At 44.7% G+C, this 12846-nt stretch overlaps 1 protein-coding gene across 1 annotated transcript in view; it reads right to left on the reverse strand.

The window, feature by feature from the left end:
* The window catches only part of LOC147607894 (protein PSK SIMULATOR 1-like), a 219970-nt gene that overhangs the window by 124967 nt on the left and 82157 nt on the right, over positions 1 to 12846 (reverse strand). Inside the window, exons 5-6 of the mRNA XM_086790057.1 lie at positions 10416 to 10509; positions 4216 to 4313 (exon numbers count right to left, since the gene is read on the reverse strand). Coding sequence (XP_086646183.1) covers positions 4216 to 4313; positions 10416 to 10509 — 192 coding nt within the window. The remainder of the gene's footprint in view (positions 1 to 4215; positions 4314 to 10415; positions 10510 to 12846) is intronic.

Consider the following 12846-nt stretch of genomic DNA (forward strand, 5'->3'; position numbering starts at 1 on the left):
GCTTAAGGAAAATCAGCTCTACATAAATGCAAAAAAGAGTGAATTCTTCCTCCTAGAGATTCACTATCTTGGTCACATTGTATCAAAGGATGGTGTGCGCATGGATCCCGCAAAGATACAAGCCATGCAAGAATGGCCAGAGCTGAAATCAGTCCATGAAGTGAGGAGCTACCTTGGTTTATGTGCTTACTACAGGAGGTTCGTCAAGCATTTTGCTTTCATTGCCGCTCCGTTACATGACTTAACGAAGAAGAAAGCAATCTTTAAATGGACACAAGAAGAGAGAGATGCCTTTCAAAAGTTGAAGAGTGCAATCGTCTCGGGACCGGTACTCATTATTCCGGACTTGCACAAACCTTTTGTCGTGGAATGTGATGCAAGTGGGGACTGCATAGGGGCTGTTTTGAACCAAGAAGGACATGCCATTGCCTATGAGAGCAGACGCTTGCAACATGCAGAGCTTCACTTACAGGTTTATGAGAAGGAGTTGTTGGCTGTAATTCATGCCCTTACTATTTGGAAACACTATCTTTTAGGGGCTGATTTTATGGTCAAAACTGATCATCAAAGTTTGAGATATTTTTTGACTCAAAGTAAGCTCTCAGAGAAGCATATGAGATGGGCAAATTTCCTCTCAATGTTTCATTTTCAGATTTTACACACTCCAGGGAAAAGGAATGTGGTGGCAGATGCCTTATCTAGACGACCACAGGTTCATGCTATTACAGTTGCATACCATGAGGACTTATCGGATATGCGTAATACTTATCATCTGGATGAGGATTTTGCAAATGTATGGGCTGATTTGCAAGAGGGTATTGCTGTCCCATCTTATGTCATAAGAGATGGATATCTCATGATGCAAAATCGTATGTGTGTGGTAAAGAACCTTCGCCATAAGGTTATGGATGAGTGCCATGCTCCTCCATATGCAGGTCATAGAAGCATTTTGGCCACAGCACAAGCTTTGGAGAGGTATTTCTTTTGGCCACATATTCGCAAGGATATTGAAGCATATGTACGTGAATGTATGGTATGTCAAAAGGTCAAGTTTGACCGACATAAAGCACCTGGATTGCTTCAGCCTTTGCCTATACCAAATGAACCATGGGAAAGCATTGCTATGGATTTCATTATGGATTTGCCAAGGACGCCACAGGGAAATGATGCTATTTGGACCATTATTGACAGGTTTAGCAAGCAAGCACATTTCATTCCCGTGCGCAAGACAATAAAGCCAGATCATATGGCTAGGATGTTTTTGGCACAGATATTCAAACACCATGGCATGCCTAAATCTATTGTGGGGGATAGAGATCCTAGAACCACAAGTTTATTTTGGCGCGCATTGTTTGACAATATGGGTACAAAGCTGAACTTCTCATCAGCTTACCATCCACAGACAGATGGGCAAAGTGAAATAGCAAATTCAGCCGTCCTCGACTTGCTGAAATCTTATGTATCCGACCGCAAATCGGATTGGGAGAAGTATTTGCCACTTGTGGAGTTTGCCTACAACAATACGGTACATACTTCTACGGGCAAGGCGCCCTTTCAGATTATCTATGGCAAGGTGGTACTACCACCCATCCTTCGTACAAAGGATGAGATTTTTGCAGCAGATGAGTATGTCAGAGACTTGGATACTGCATTTGCACAGGTACGGACAGCCATAGAGAGGTCTCAAACCAAGAATAAAAAGGCAGCTGATAAGCATAGAAGGGATGTACAATTCAAACAAGGTGATTGGGTCTTGCTGAAATTTGAAAAGGCACGCCTTCGGAAGAGGCCAGGAAAAGAGGGAAAGTATCCTAAACTTTCCAACAGGTACTATGGACCTTTTCAGATCTTGGAGAAGATCAATGATGTTGCATTTCGGCTTGTACTCCCAGATCATTGGAACATGCATAATGCTTTTCATGTGAGCCTATTGAGGCCTTATGTTGGACCGACACCGTTTGAGCCGGTTTTGGAAGACCCACCCGAGGTGGATGAGCTCCAAGAGATTCTTCAACCTGAACAGATTGTTTTTCACAAGGAACGAAAGCTTGCGGGAGGCAAACTTGTTCGTAGGTACCTTGTGAAGTTCAAGAATTAAATGGATGGATGAGGCCTACTTCGAGGATTACCCAGATCTTTTGAAGGCCTATCTGGAGGCTTTTCAGTTGCGGTCAACTGATTAGAAGCCGGGGGGATGTCACAAATCCCTATATTCTAGGGACATGCGGATGCGTGTCAGGCCTAGAAACATGCGGATGCATGTATGTATTATACCTGGGCATGTGTATGGATCATATGAGTGGATGCATATGAGTCCAAGGACATGGCAGGACATTTGTGGACTTTCGGGCGGTGCCCGTGTGGATTCCGGCCATGCACACATGGTGTGTTATGATGGCAGGCGGAATATTTTCAAGTACAAGAATGATGATAGGTGGTTCTCCAAGTTTACATGTGCACAATGCATAAATGATGCATGCCATAACTTTATTTTACTTTGTGTGACATTGTCTTGCTGCCTGGACAATGCTTGTTATTTTGGCTTGTGAAGTCCGAGGGACCGGGGACGCCCGGGCACCTTGTGGACAGGTGTGTGCACTCCTGGTTTGGGCCTAAAACAGTGGGCTTATGGGTTTTGCAGGTGGTAAGTGCGTCCACACTCAATTTACAGCTTATTTCATTTACTACTAAAGTTTATTGGTTTGCAGGCCCACACTCATTAATAAGTGGCCGGACAACTTATAATGCGTTCGCATTTGGTTGGACCAAAATTAATGAAGTCCGGACAGCTTATGGCCATTTCCCATTTGGTTGGACCTAAACTTATACAAACAGGACAAATGGAGCACTATGGGCTGGACACCTACCTGGACACCTTATGGGGACACTTGTCAGCCTGTATGTGAATCCACCAAGCCCCATAGGTGGCACTGGAGAAAGGCGCCTCCTTGAAGAGGCCATTTAGGCTGTTTTATTCAGAATTCAGCACATTGGAGAGCTGGTTGAAGCTTTGGGAGTTGCTACAGGGCTGGTTGCTTGCTTCCCGGACTCACACAAGCTTGGATATCGATCCCCACACTCTTCTAAAGGGCTGGTTGGTAAATTTCAGACCTGTATTTTCTGGTTATTGCGAGTTTTGGGCTGGTTACAGGTGTCCAAAGTCAACTTGGACAATACAGGACAGCTCTAGGGACCTCCACAGGGCTGTAGGACCCTTTACAGGTGGATTTCTCGCGATGGAAAGCTGCTGTTTTGGACTGGTTATTGCATAAAACAGCCCGGACAGCAATGGAATATGAGAGCATGGATGTGTCTCAAGGATTCCTGGTGTAACAGGTGTTTAGGGCAAGCATTGGGAACACTTGCTCGCGGAGAACACAGGTTTCTGGATCAGTTTCTCGCGTGGAAACAGGGCCTATAGATCCATTTACATCCTGTGCAGGGCGGAGTACCTGTGAGGATTGTGATACTCTTGTGCAGGGCGGATGTACCTGTGAAGAGGCTTGTGCAGGGCGGATGTACCTGTGTGTAGGGCGGATGTACCTACAGATTCTCTTGTTTGAGATGTATTCATACATGATGTATTTGGTAGAATCAGGTGCAGGCTGGTGGTGAATCCCCAGGCACCCATAATCTTGTACTTTGCAGACTCTTTTGGTAATATAACCTAAAGGGGGGGGGTCAGCCTATCATCGGCCCCTTTATGTGGTGTACTGTCATTTTCAGCTTTGTGGTTGTAATGCTCAATTGTTAAGTGCTCAGAATCTTGTTCACATTTATACGATTCCAATTCACGCTTCCGCCTCCCGTTACAGTGGCAAGTGCTAGCCGACCCACCTATGTTCTCGTGGACGTGTGTACACTTATGGAGCTACGGCATGTGGATTTCAGTGGCTGGGACGGCCTTCGCAGGCATACGATTGTGAGTATCAGTATTGGGCGAGTAAGTGGACTTCTTACTTGGGGTTTTTCAGTAGGTATGTAAGTATGTAGGGATGTAGATACGTATGTATGTGCATACCTATGTACGTACGTACATACATTTGTATGTATATATGCATGCATCTATGTATGTATGTATGGTATTGAACCCTGTAGTGTGGAATGGGTGGACTCGTGGATGGATCATTGGATGGATGAATGTATAAGTCTATGTCTATATACTTATATCGGAGTCATCTAATCATTGATGTAACTACCAAACAAGAAAACTACCTCTTCCAACGTCTTTGACCACAACGACTTTTTCTGCAGATTTTTCACATTTTTCCCTCGGCTTTTAAGTTCACCTCGCAATGCTGAAAGACTATCTCCTGCCAAGACAACGAGTAAAGTATCCACAAGTACAGTAAAGATGAGTTCATGTATTCAAAAGATTGAGAGTTTTCAGTTTAATAATATATACAAGGAAGCCATCAAAAAGCCACACCATGAAGTTTATGTCAAAAATCTTAGCAAAAAGATGAATAATAGGTGTAAAGATCTTGGAAGCTTTAAAGGCACCAAAGATGCATGACATTTTCACAAAGTGAGATCCAACATGCCATTAAAGCACATGCCCATATCCCTTCACTGAATGCTTCATTCAAGTTCATTCACTTTCACATACATTGGGATGAAAATCCATAATTCATGTTCAACAGAGATGCCTCAAGCTTGCTCTAGCCCCAAGATATTTCTAGCAGCGTATGACATAACAAATTGGGTTAGCCAAAGTAAAACGTTTCCCCGTGTACTTAAAGACATTGTGCCTGAGTTTTGCATGTGCATGAGCGTGTGTGTAAGCCTGCATGTGCATGCGGGTGCGAGCAAGCATTTGTGTGGGCATGCATGTGGGGGCACACATGCTGCGTGAGTGCATGCATGCATATGTGAGAGCTATGCAAGAGGTGAACGTGGTGTGCTTAAGGGTGAACATGGTACTAGTACCTACAATACAGCAATCGAGATGTTAAGGCACATGCATGAGAGCATTTGTTATCCAATTAAAAAAACTCACACTACTTTCCAAACACCATTTTCAAGTTGTCAGATTTTTTACCTCCTTACAAGGGAGGCCTAGGCATTATTGACGATGCGATCCAAAGCCGGGTGCTCGTATACAAGCTGATAGTCTGAGGTCCCCAACCTGGTGGAGAGTCACGGAAGGAATTCCTCCAATCTCAATCTCTCCTTGCTGGTTGCACTCCCTCGTGGAAGGATTCTGGCCCGGCCCAGTCTTTCAGTTCTTGGCTTCACTTCTCCCACTTCCTTGCAGCAATATAGGGACAAGGCTTAGGTGGGCAACAAGGTAACAGCAAGCTCATCACAAACATTGACTCCGCCATCTCACTAGAGTGGCAGAAGCCCCAACCCCAAGAAAAACCCAGGTGGCAATCTTCTCTAGGCAGGACATCTCCCAATGGGTCTTTGAACTCCCATTTGACCTTTCCCTGTAGTCCTTGAGATACGGCCTCCATCTTGAAGGGGTGTCTGAGGTGGAATTCCACTAGCCATTACAGTACGTGTGGGAGATCTTGTTTTGGTTCTGGACTTGGCAAATGGACCCCTTTCCCATCAAAGTACTTAACAACTTTGGCTGCAAGTAAATCACCCAATGGCCCGTTTGCAGTGGGACCACGGGAATAGTACAACAGAGACCAGGTGTTACCTTTTTTCACATACACATCTCCATGAGCAAGGCTCCATCCCCAATGCCCTGAGCCACACACAGCCTGAGGCATGGCAGCCCCCATCTTCTTCAACTTCTCAAAATGACTGGGGAGCATTCTTTCCCCCTATGAGGTCTCTATCTTGCGGCTCATGTTGGATCAGGTTACCTATGAGGGACAGAATGTACAGGCATAGAATGAAAGAAGCACACATACAGGTCAACCACACAAACCCACGACTATATCTTGATAAGATAAAAGTACCACTTACACAAAAGAAAGGACCTATATGTGTATAGCCCTAACGAGCACCAAGATTAAAAGATATCGTTACACATGGCATTTGATCCAGCAGTCAAGTTACAAACTACAAACCATAGTCTACATGTGACACTTGTTGCTAGGGGAAATGTACTAATGCCTCATACACATTTCAAATAACATGTCTGTCACGTTACTTGTGAGAGACAACAATGTGCATGTATAGAATGAAAGAAGCACATGTACAAGTCAACCACACAACCCACGATTATATCTTGATAAGATAAAAGTACCACTTACATAAAAGAAGGGCCTATTATGTGTATAGCCCTATAACTAGCACCAAGATTAAAAGATGTCACCACACATGGCATCTAATCCAACAGTCATGTTATAAACTGCAAACCATAGTCTATACATGACATCTATTGCTATTGCTAGGGGAGATATCACCAAACTTATACTAATGCCCAATACACATTTCCAATAACATATCTATCACAATCCCCCTTGTAATCGAAATGTGAATGATGGAGTCACATCACATTACAAACTATATCAAGCTTAAAGCTTTGCGAAAAGCTTCAAACCTATCTCTGGAAGCTCGTTTGTGTAGATGTCTACCATGTTGTCCTGTGTTGGTTACAATAGATGAGGTTGTCGCCGCCTGCATGAAGTCTCGTTCTCTCATATAATGATAATGAACCTCTAAATGTGCTTTGTTTGTGCACGAAAACCCAGATTTTTTGCAGCCACAATAGTACTCTGACTATCTGTGAGAATAGGAATTGCCCCACTCTGTGCATTTTCCATGTCTACCCACAGCCTCCTCAACCATATACATTATATATATTCCTAGATGAATCCAGGAACATGCCCAAATTCACCTTATAAGAAAGTGCAATTTATAACCTCATGGTAATCATCCACAAGACAAAAAACCATCAAGTCCAATGGCCCTGAAGACTGCTCTGTACTCAGTTTCACATGAGGAAATCGGTGAATGGCCAACAAAACACAGTTTCCACGTGTGGATTGTCATGTATCATAATCAGCAGACCAATCTGGATCAATATAGCCATACAAGTGAATGTCACCTCCTCTCTCGCATAAAACTCCAACTGTCTATGTGCCCTGCAGGTACATGAAGATTCTCTTCAAAGCTTTCCAATGTAAACTGCATGGACTGTACACAAATTTTTTTAGTAGGGAAACACGATAAGCTGTCTGGTCTGGTGTTGAATAGATAAATCAATCATCCAACAGCCAAAATGTGGAGAGTGGCATCCACAGAATCTGAGGCCACGAATTCACTTCATTACTCAGGGCACAGTTTTGAGGGTGATCAAGGAGAGCCGAGTGATACACTATTGAGGACTGGTATGAGACTGAACTTATGGATGTAGATTAGGGCCACCACAGCAGCCCAAGTACTCATGCCACTGTCGACTCCTTTGATTTCCAACAATCAGCCATGGGAGCTCATCAGCAGCATCCCCGTCCATAGTGTGGCTTTCTTCCCCTTCAGCTCCAACAAAAAACCCCTTGTAGAGTGGCCAGCCTTGGATGGAGCATCTCCCTCTTCTCATGCTTTTCCTCTCCTCTAAAGAGTGCTGATATTTGCTTTATAATAGAAGGGACTTCATCTGTTTTTTTTTTTTTTAGTTGATCCTACAAGTCTAAATAGCAAACGGTTTGAAAAGTTGACCAAACTGGTTCTGGGCAGCTTGCAAGTCATCAGATTAAAATTTCACAGGAATAAACCATTGTTGAGAATTTTCATGGAGATGAAATTGACTAAAAACTTTGAGACAAAGGCACTCAGCACATTGTGCTTGCTTTTGGTGGCAGCAATAAAGCTCTTAATTGTTGACAAGGCTGGTAATTATATGAGGTTAGGCTTGTACCTCTGTGACAGCCTTGGACAAGGGACATTACAAGTTACAGGTGACTTATGGGTCACTTAGAGCACCGGCTTGTGTGAAAGGACATTTTATCAAAAAACGAGCTTTATTATAACCTTGAGGGAAACTGGGAAATGGAAATAGAAATGGGAATAGAAACGCAAACCAAAAAAGAAAAGGAAACAGATGTTTTCAGGTGGGTGGAAACAGAAATGGAAAGCTTTGTCAGCAAGGAGGATGGAAGGAGGAGAAAATTCATGGTTATTTGTACATATATGATCACATTATGGGCATGAATTTTAAAGTTTATAAGAAAAAGAAACGGAAATGGAAATAGAAACGCAAACCAAAAAAGAAACAGAAACAGATGTTTTCAGGTGGGTGGAAACAGAAATGGAAAGGCACAGTTATACATATATGATCACATCATGGGCATGAATTTTAAGATTTATAAGAAAAAAAAAGGCAAATAAAAAGGATAAAAGTAGATGTGAAGAGCATTTTCCTACACATTTCGGTTGAATTTTTTTTGAAACGCAAGATGTAGTGGGAAACGGCAGTTAAAATGATTCGCCAAAAAATTCAACAAGCCGTTGTCATCAAAACATTTTAGTGACTGCAAAGCTTTTCGGCCCTTTGTGTCTCCTAAAACACGTTTCAACCCTTTCGAGCAGCTGTTTTTGCCATTCCCCGTGATTCAAATTATAACCCAAACCTTTTTTTCCAAAGAAAAAGTGTAGCACGCAACAGGTGATCGTCATAACGCGCAACAAAGCCTTCTTTATACCTGTGAGTTTAGGGTTGTTTCCGTATGGTGTACAACGGCTTATCGTACGGAATACCAAACGGTACGATACCGTACGGACTCGTACGATTTTTCCAGGAAAAAAAAATCGGATTTTTTTTCAAAAAACAAAGTTCCCAAAAAAAAACATTTTTTTGGAAGGTGATGGTCTTTTTTTTCCTTATCTATGGCTGTTTGAGCTTCCTCTGTACTATGATGCTTCCCTCCTTTTTAAAATACTCCACATCTGAAATTGGAAATACGTAAGTTTATAAGTATTTTTTTAAAACAGGTACATCACTTCGTGTTGGGTCTTTTCTCGGGCATTTATTGATCCAAAACTTCTTATGGGCTGGAAGTGATGGGCGGCCAGGCAAGACCAAGATGGCATGGAGAGTGATCATTCAGCCACGTAGCAAAGGGGGGCTTGACTTCATCAATCCAGCTATACAAAGACGTGCCCAGTACACGTTGATTGTTAGAGGACTCCTACCCGGTGGTGAGCCCTGGAAGGATTTCCTCTTGGCCCGGATTTCAGCCCGCACTCCAAGCCTTGGGGGCCACTAGATGGATCTTCACAGAGATGCGAGCCCATGGTTTTAGCCCAGCCTTTGAGGACAAATTCGCAGCCAGTCTACTTCGTGCTTGGGATCATCTCAAGCCAACCCTCAGACAAAGTGTTCCAGTTGCCTCAGAGGAGTAGCTTTGGCCCCTACCCAATGGCCACATGCTAGGGCCCTGACCGCATATATCCACATTTTGGATAGGAAATGGTTGTTTCCTATGCCTGTATCACCTATGTATATCAACTAAAATAAGGAAACGCATGCACACTGTATACAGCCTGTCAGTTTGCCCAGTGTCCAATTGATAAGCGTCCAGCTGACAAGTGCCAACTGTCCAGCCGTCATGACATGTGGCACCCCAAGCTCGTGAATCATTGATGGAAGTACCTACCACCCACCAACCTCTTCAAGGCTATGTGTGCTCCATTGCATTTACTAGGTCTATCTCTTACCTTGGAGGACCATCACTTGCACACCATCAACAATTGGGACTATGGGTGGTATGTAGGTTGCACCGGAATCATGCTCCACATTCAGTGGCAGGCACTTTATGGCCCAAATGGTGCACCTAGTGTGACAATGGTTGGACCACTTGTATAAATGAGCAACCTTGGGACTGCTGAGGGAGCAGTTTGTGTGAATGAATGCAATTGTTCTTATTCATCATTGTTTGTGTAGCGTGTGTGTCTCTTTCCTTCAAGTGTTCTATTGAAGTGTCATTTTGCAAATTGCTAGTTGTTACTGTCTAGTCTTGGGTACACAATAAGCATGGTGTCTTGTCAGAGTTGGGTGAGTGCACAGTGGAGCGGGGCAGGGCAGCCGCACGTCTCCCCAGTCAAGTTGCAATTCCTAGAGGCATACTGCCAGAGTGAACCGACGACACTGTCCAGTGTCGCAACCCTAGTGTGCCAGGCAGCAAGGTCTACCACACACACACACACACACACAAGCATGCCTTATGGTGACATCATCACAAGGGAACGAAATTTCCAAAAGTTAAAAACAACACTTCACAACAAACACTTGAAAGTTCATTCTCATAATAATGTTTGAAAAGAAAAGCAATGCATTTGCAGCCAGTATTAGCAGGTCATTTACAACTCATACTCAGCACACCCCATTTTCTAGTATCAGAGACAACTAAGTGCCCACATGCATCCTTGCATTGCCAGAAATAAAAAGAGCACTATAACCTGAGATATCCACAGATACTCATAGTATAGACATCATTAAAACTTCCTGTCTTCACCTCTTGAATAATTGCTGTATAGATCCTCATCTTGAAGCTTCCGCCGAATCTCTGCTTCAAATCTATCCAATGAGTTCAATTCATGATATAATTCCTGCCATGAGCACAGAAGAACAATATCAAAGATCTCACCATGCAAGCAGGCTAAATGGGAGAAAGAGGAAAGAAGAAAGGAGGGGGGAGGGGGGGAAGGGTAAGGGTAAGGGTAAGGGTAAGGGTAAGGGTAAGGGTAAGGGTAAGGGGGGGTAATGTGGTGTGGTGTTTGCAGTTTGTAACAGACTTTTACAGATGTGAGCTTACAAGAACCTGATCTGCCTTTGGCTGGAGGCACTCCCAGCTTAGCGGTTTTCAGCAGCCTCCAACACAGAGCTCGGTTGCGGTCGTGACCCTACAAGAGAGTCCCTGTGTCGAGGATCTGGAAACTGGGATACGGAAGGAGAGGGAGGAGGAGATGGAAAACGCAACGCTGATGAGTGTTCCTACCGGCCTTGGATTCAGAGCCAGCTAATTCTTTCTCCTGTGGGCTGACCCTGACTCTTTCTCCTATAGATAATGAGCTGGGAACTCCACTCACATTCCAGACATGGAGGCTCCCATCTCCCAAGAGATCTTTTGCTGTATGCCACCAAAGCCACCAACAAAGAGCCCAAGATCCATGTAGGCATATGCTCACTTATGTTAGTGCTATGTGTGAACAGGGCTTAACCAAGGGCACTTTTTCCCATGTAGTTTTTCCCCTTGGATATCAAGTGTGAAAGGACACCCTACATATAATATTTTGTACTTCTATATTATATGGAGGTGACACACATGCAAGGGTTGACTTGCATTTTGTGGCTACCACACTCTTGGCTCTCTCCATCTCTCTCTCTCTCATTTCTGTGTGAGCTCCTCCATCCTGCACCTAACCCTAATGTGCAGGTTTGTGTGTGTGTGAGTGTGAGTCCAACACCAACAATTGGTATCAGAGCACTGGAGGTTCTCAGATTCTGGAAATTCTCTCTCTGCAATTTCCTGCGAATTTCCGTCGCCCGTGGAATTCCGTCGAGCACATCCGTTGCCAGAACCAGTCCGTCCGTTGGCCGTTTCCGTCCGGCAATTTACTCCGTCCGCCTCTGCTCCGCCAGGCTTGGCCGCCACAGTCGCCCAAAGCCGGCGGCACTACTGTGCAGAGGTCCGCCGCCGCTCAGTTTGCAGGCGGCGCCTCCCATCCAGCTGCCCGCGTTATTGGCAAGCGAACCACCTCTGCCGGGCGGCGCCCTGTTCACGCCCCCATCACGGCCTGCTCCCGGTGTTCGTCGTGCCCTGTTCTGGCAGCCCTGTCGGCACTGTCCCGGCGGCACCTGTAGATCCGCACGCCCGTACCAGCCAGCTCTGCTCCAGCTTCATTCTGGCGCGCGTACCTGCAGCCTGAGACCAACAATTCTTGCACGCGCGTACTTTCTACCTGCGCCGGCCAACACTTCGCCACGTCATCTGCACGACTGTACCTGCTCTTCGCCACGTCTGTGTGCTGCTCGCCTGACCAGTGCGAACCTAGCCTAGACCTTCAATACCTGCACGTGGCCATCTGTACCTCCTGCCACGTCTGACCCTGCCCGGCATCTCTGACTCTACACGCCATCAGCCAGCCTACAAATCGGCCGCGTTGCCAGGTACTCTGATTTTTGGAATTTACCAAGACAAAAAATAAAAAATAAAAATTTGCAGCCATTTCAGGGCACGTCAGATTCAAAAATTTCTAGGGATTTGCAAAAATTCCCTTTGCCAGAAAAATTGCAGGTGCTGCCATTCATGCTGTTTGGGTTGGAATTTGGGGGTTTTCCAAATTGAGCCTCTTTCAGTTGCAGAAAATTAGGGCTTTTGTGAAAATTGGCCAATTAACTGCACATTGACGCGATTGGAGTGCATAAAAATTGGGGCTTTTTAGATTGGAGCATGTAATTGGGCATTACAGCTGTGATTTGTCGCATATGTATACACACTGTGTGTAATTGGACAATTTGGTGCAGGTTTACACTTGCTGCAGTTTGCAGGCAAACATTTGCACAGGACATTTGGTTGCTTGGCAGTGCACATTGGTGCTTGTTTTGCTTGCATGTATATTTTGTTAACATGGCTCAAAATGCTACAGATGTATTTGGTGTGCTCACCCAAGAGGACAAGTTGGATGGATCTAACTACTCCTTCTGGAGTTTTATGATCCGTAATTTGCTGGTAGCCAAAGGGCTTTGGGGCATCGTGTGTGGTGATGACACATGCCCAATACCATACAGCCAGCCACGCCTCAAAGGGGAGGTGCTCAAAGAGCTCCTGAGGTAGAACCTGCCCCCACACAAGAGCAGAAGAGATGTGACTCTAGGGATGCACAGGCCATGTCATTGATAGCCCTTTCTCAGTGAAATGGACTATTATTCTGCACATTCGTTCT

This window comes from Cibotium barometz, chromosome 54 (genome assembly GCF_041138505.1).
Source record: "Cibotium barometz isolate CiBa-2024 chromosome 54, ASM4113850v1, whole genome shotgun sequence".
NCBI classification, from domain to species: Eukaryota; Viridiplantae; Streptophyta; class Polypodiopsida; order Cyatheales; family Cibotiaceae; genus Cibotium; species Cibotium barometz.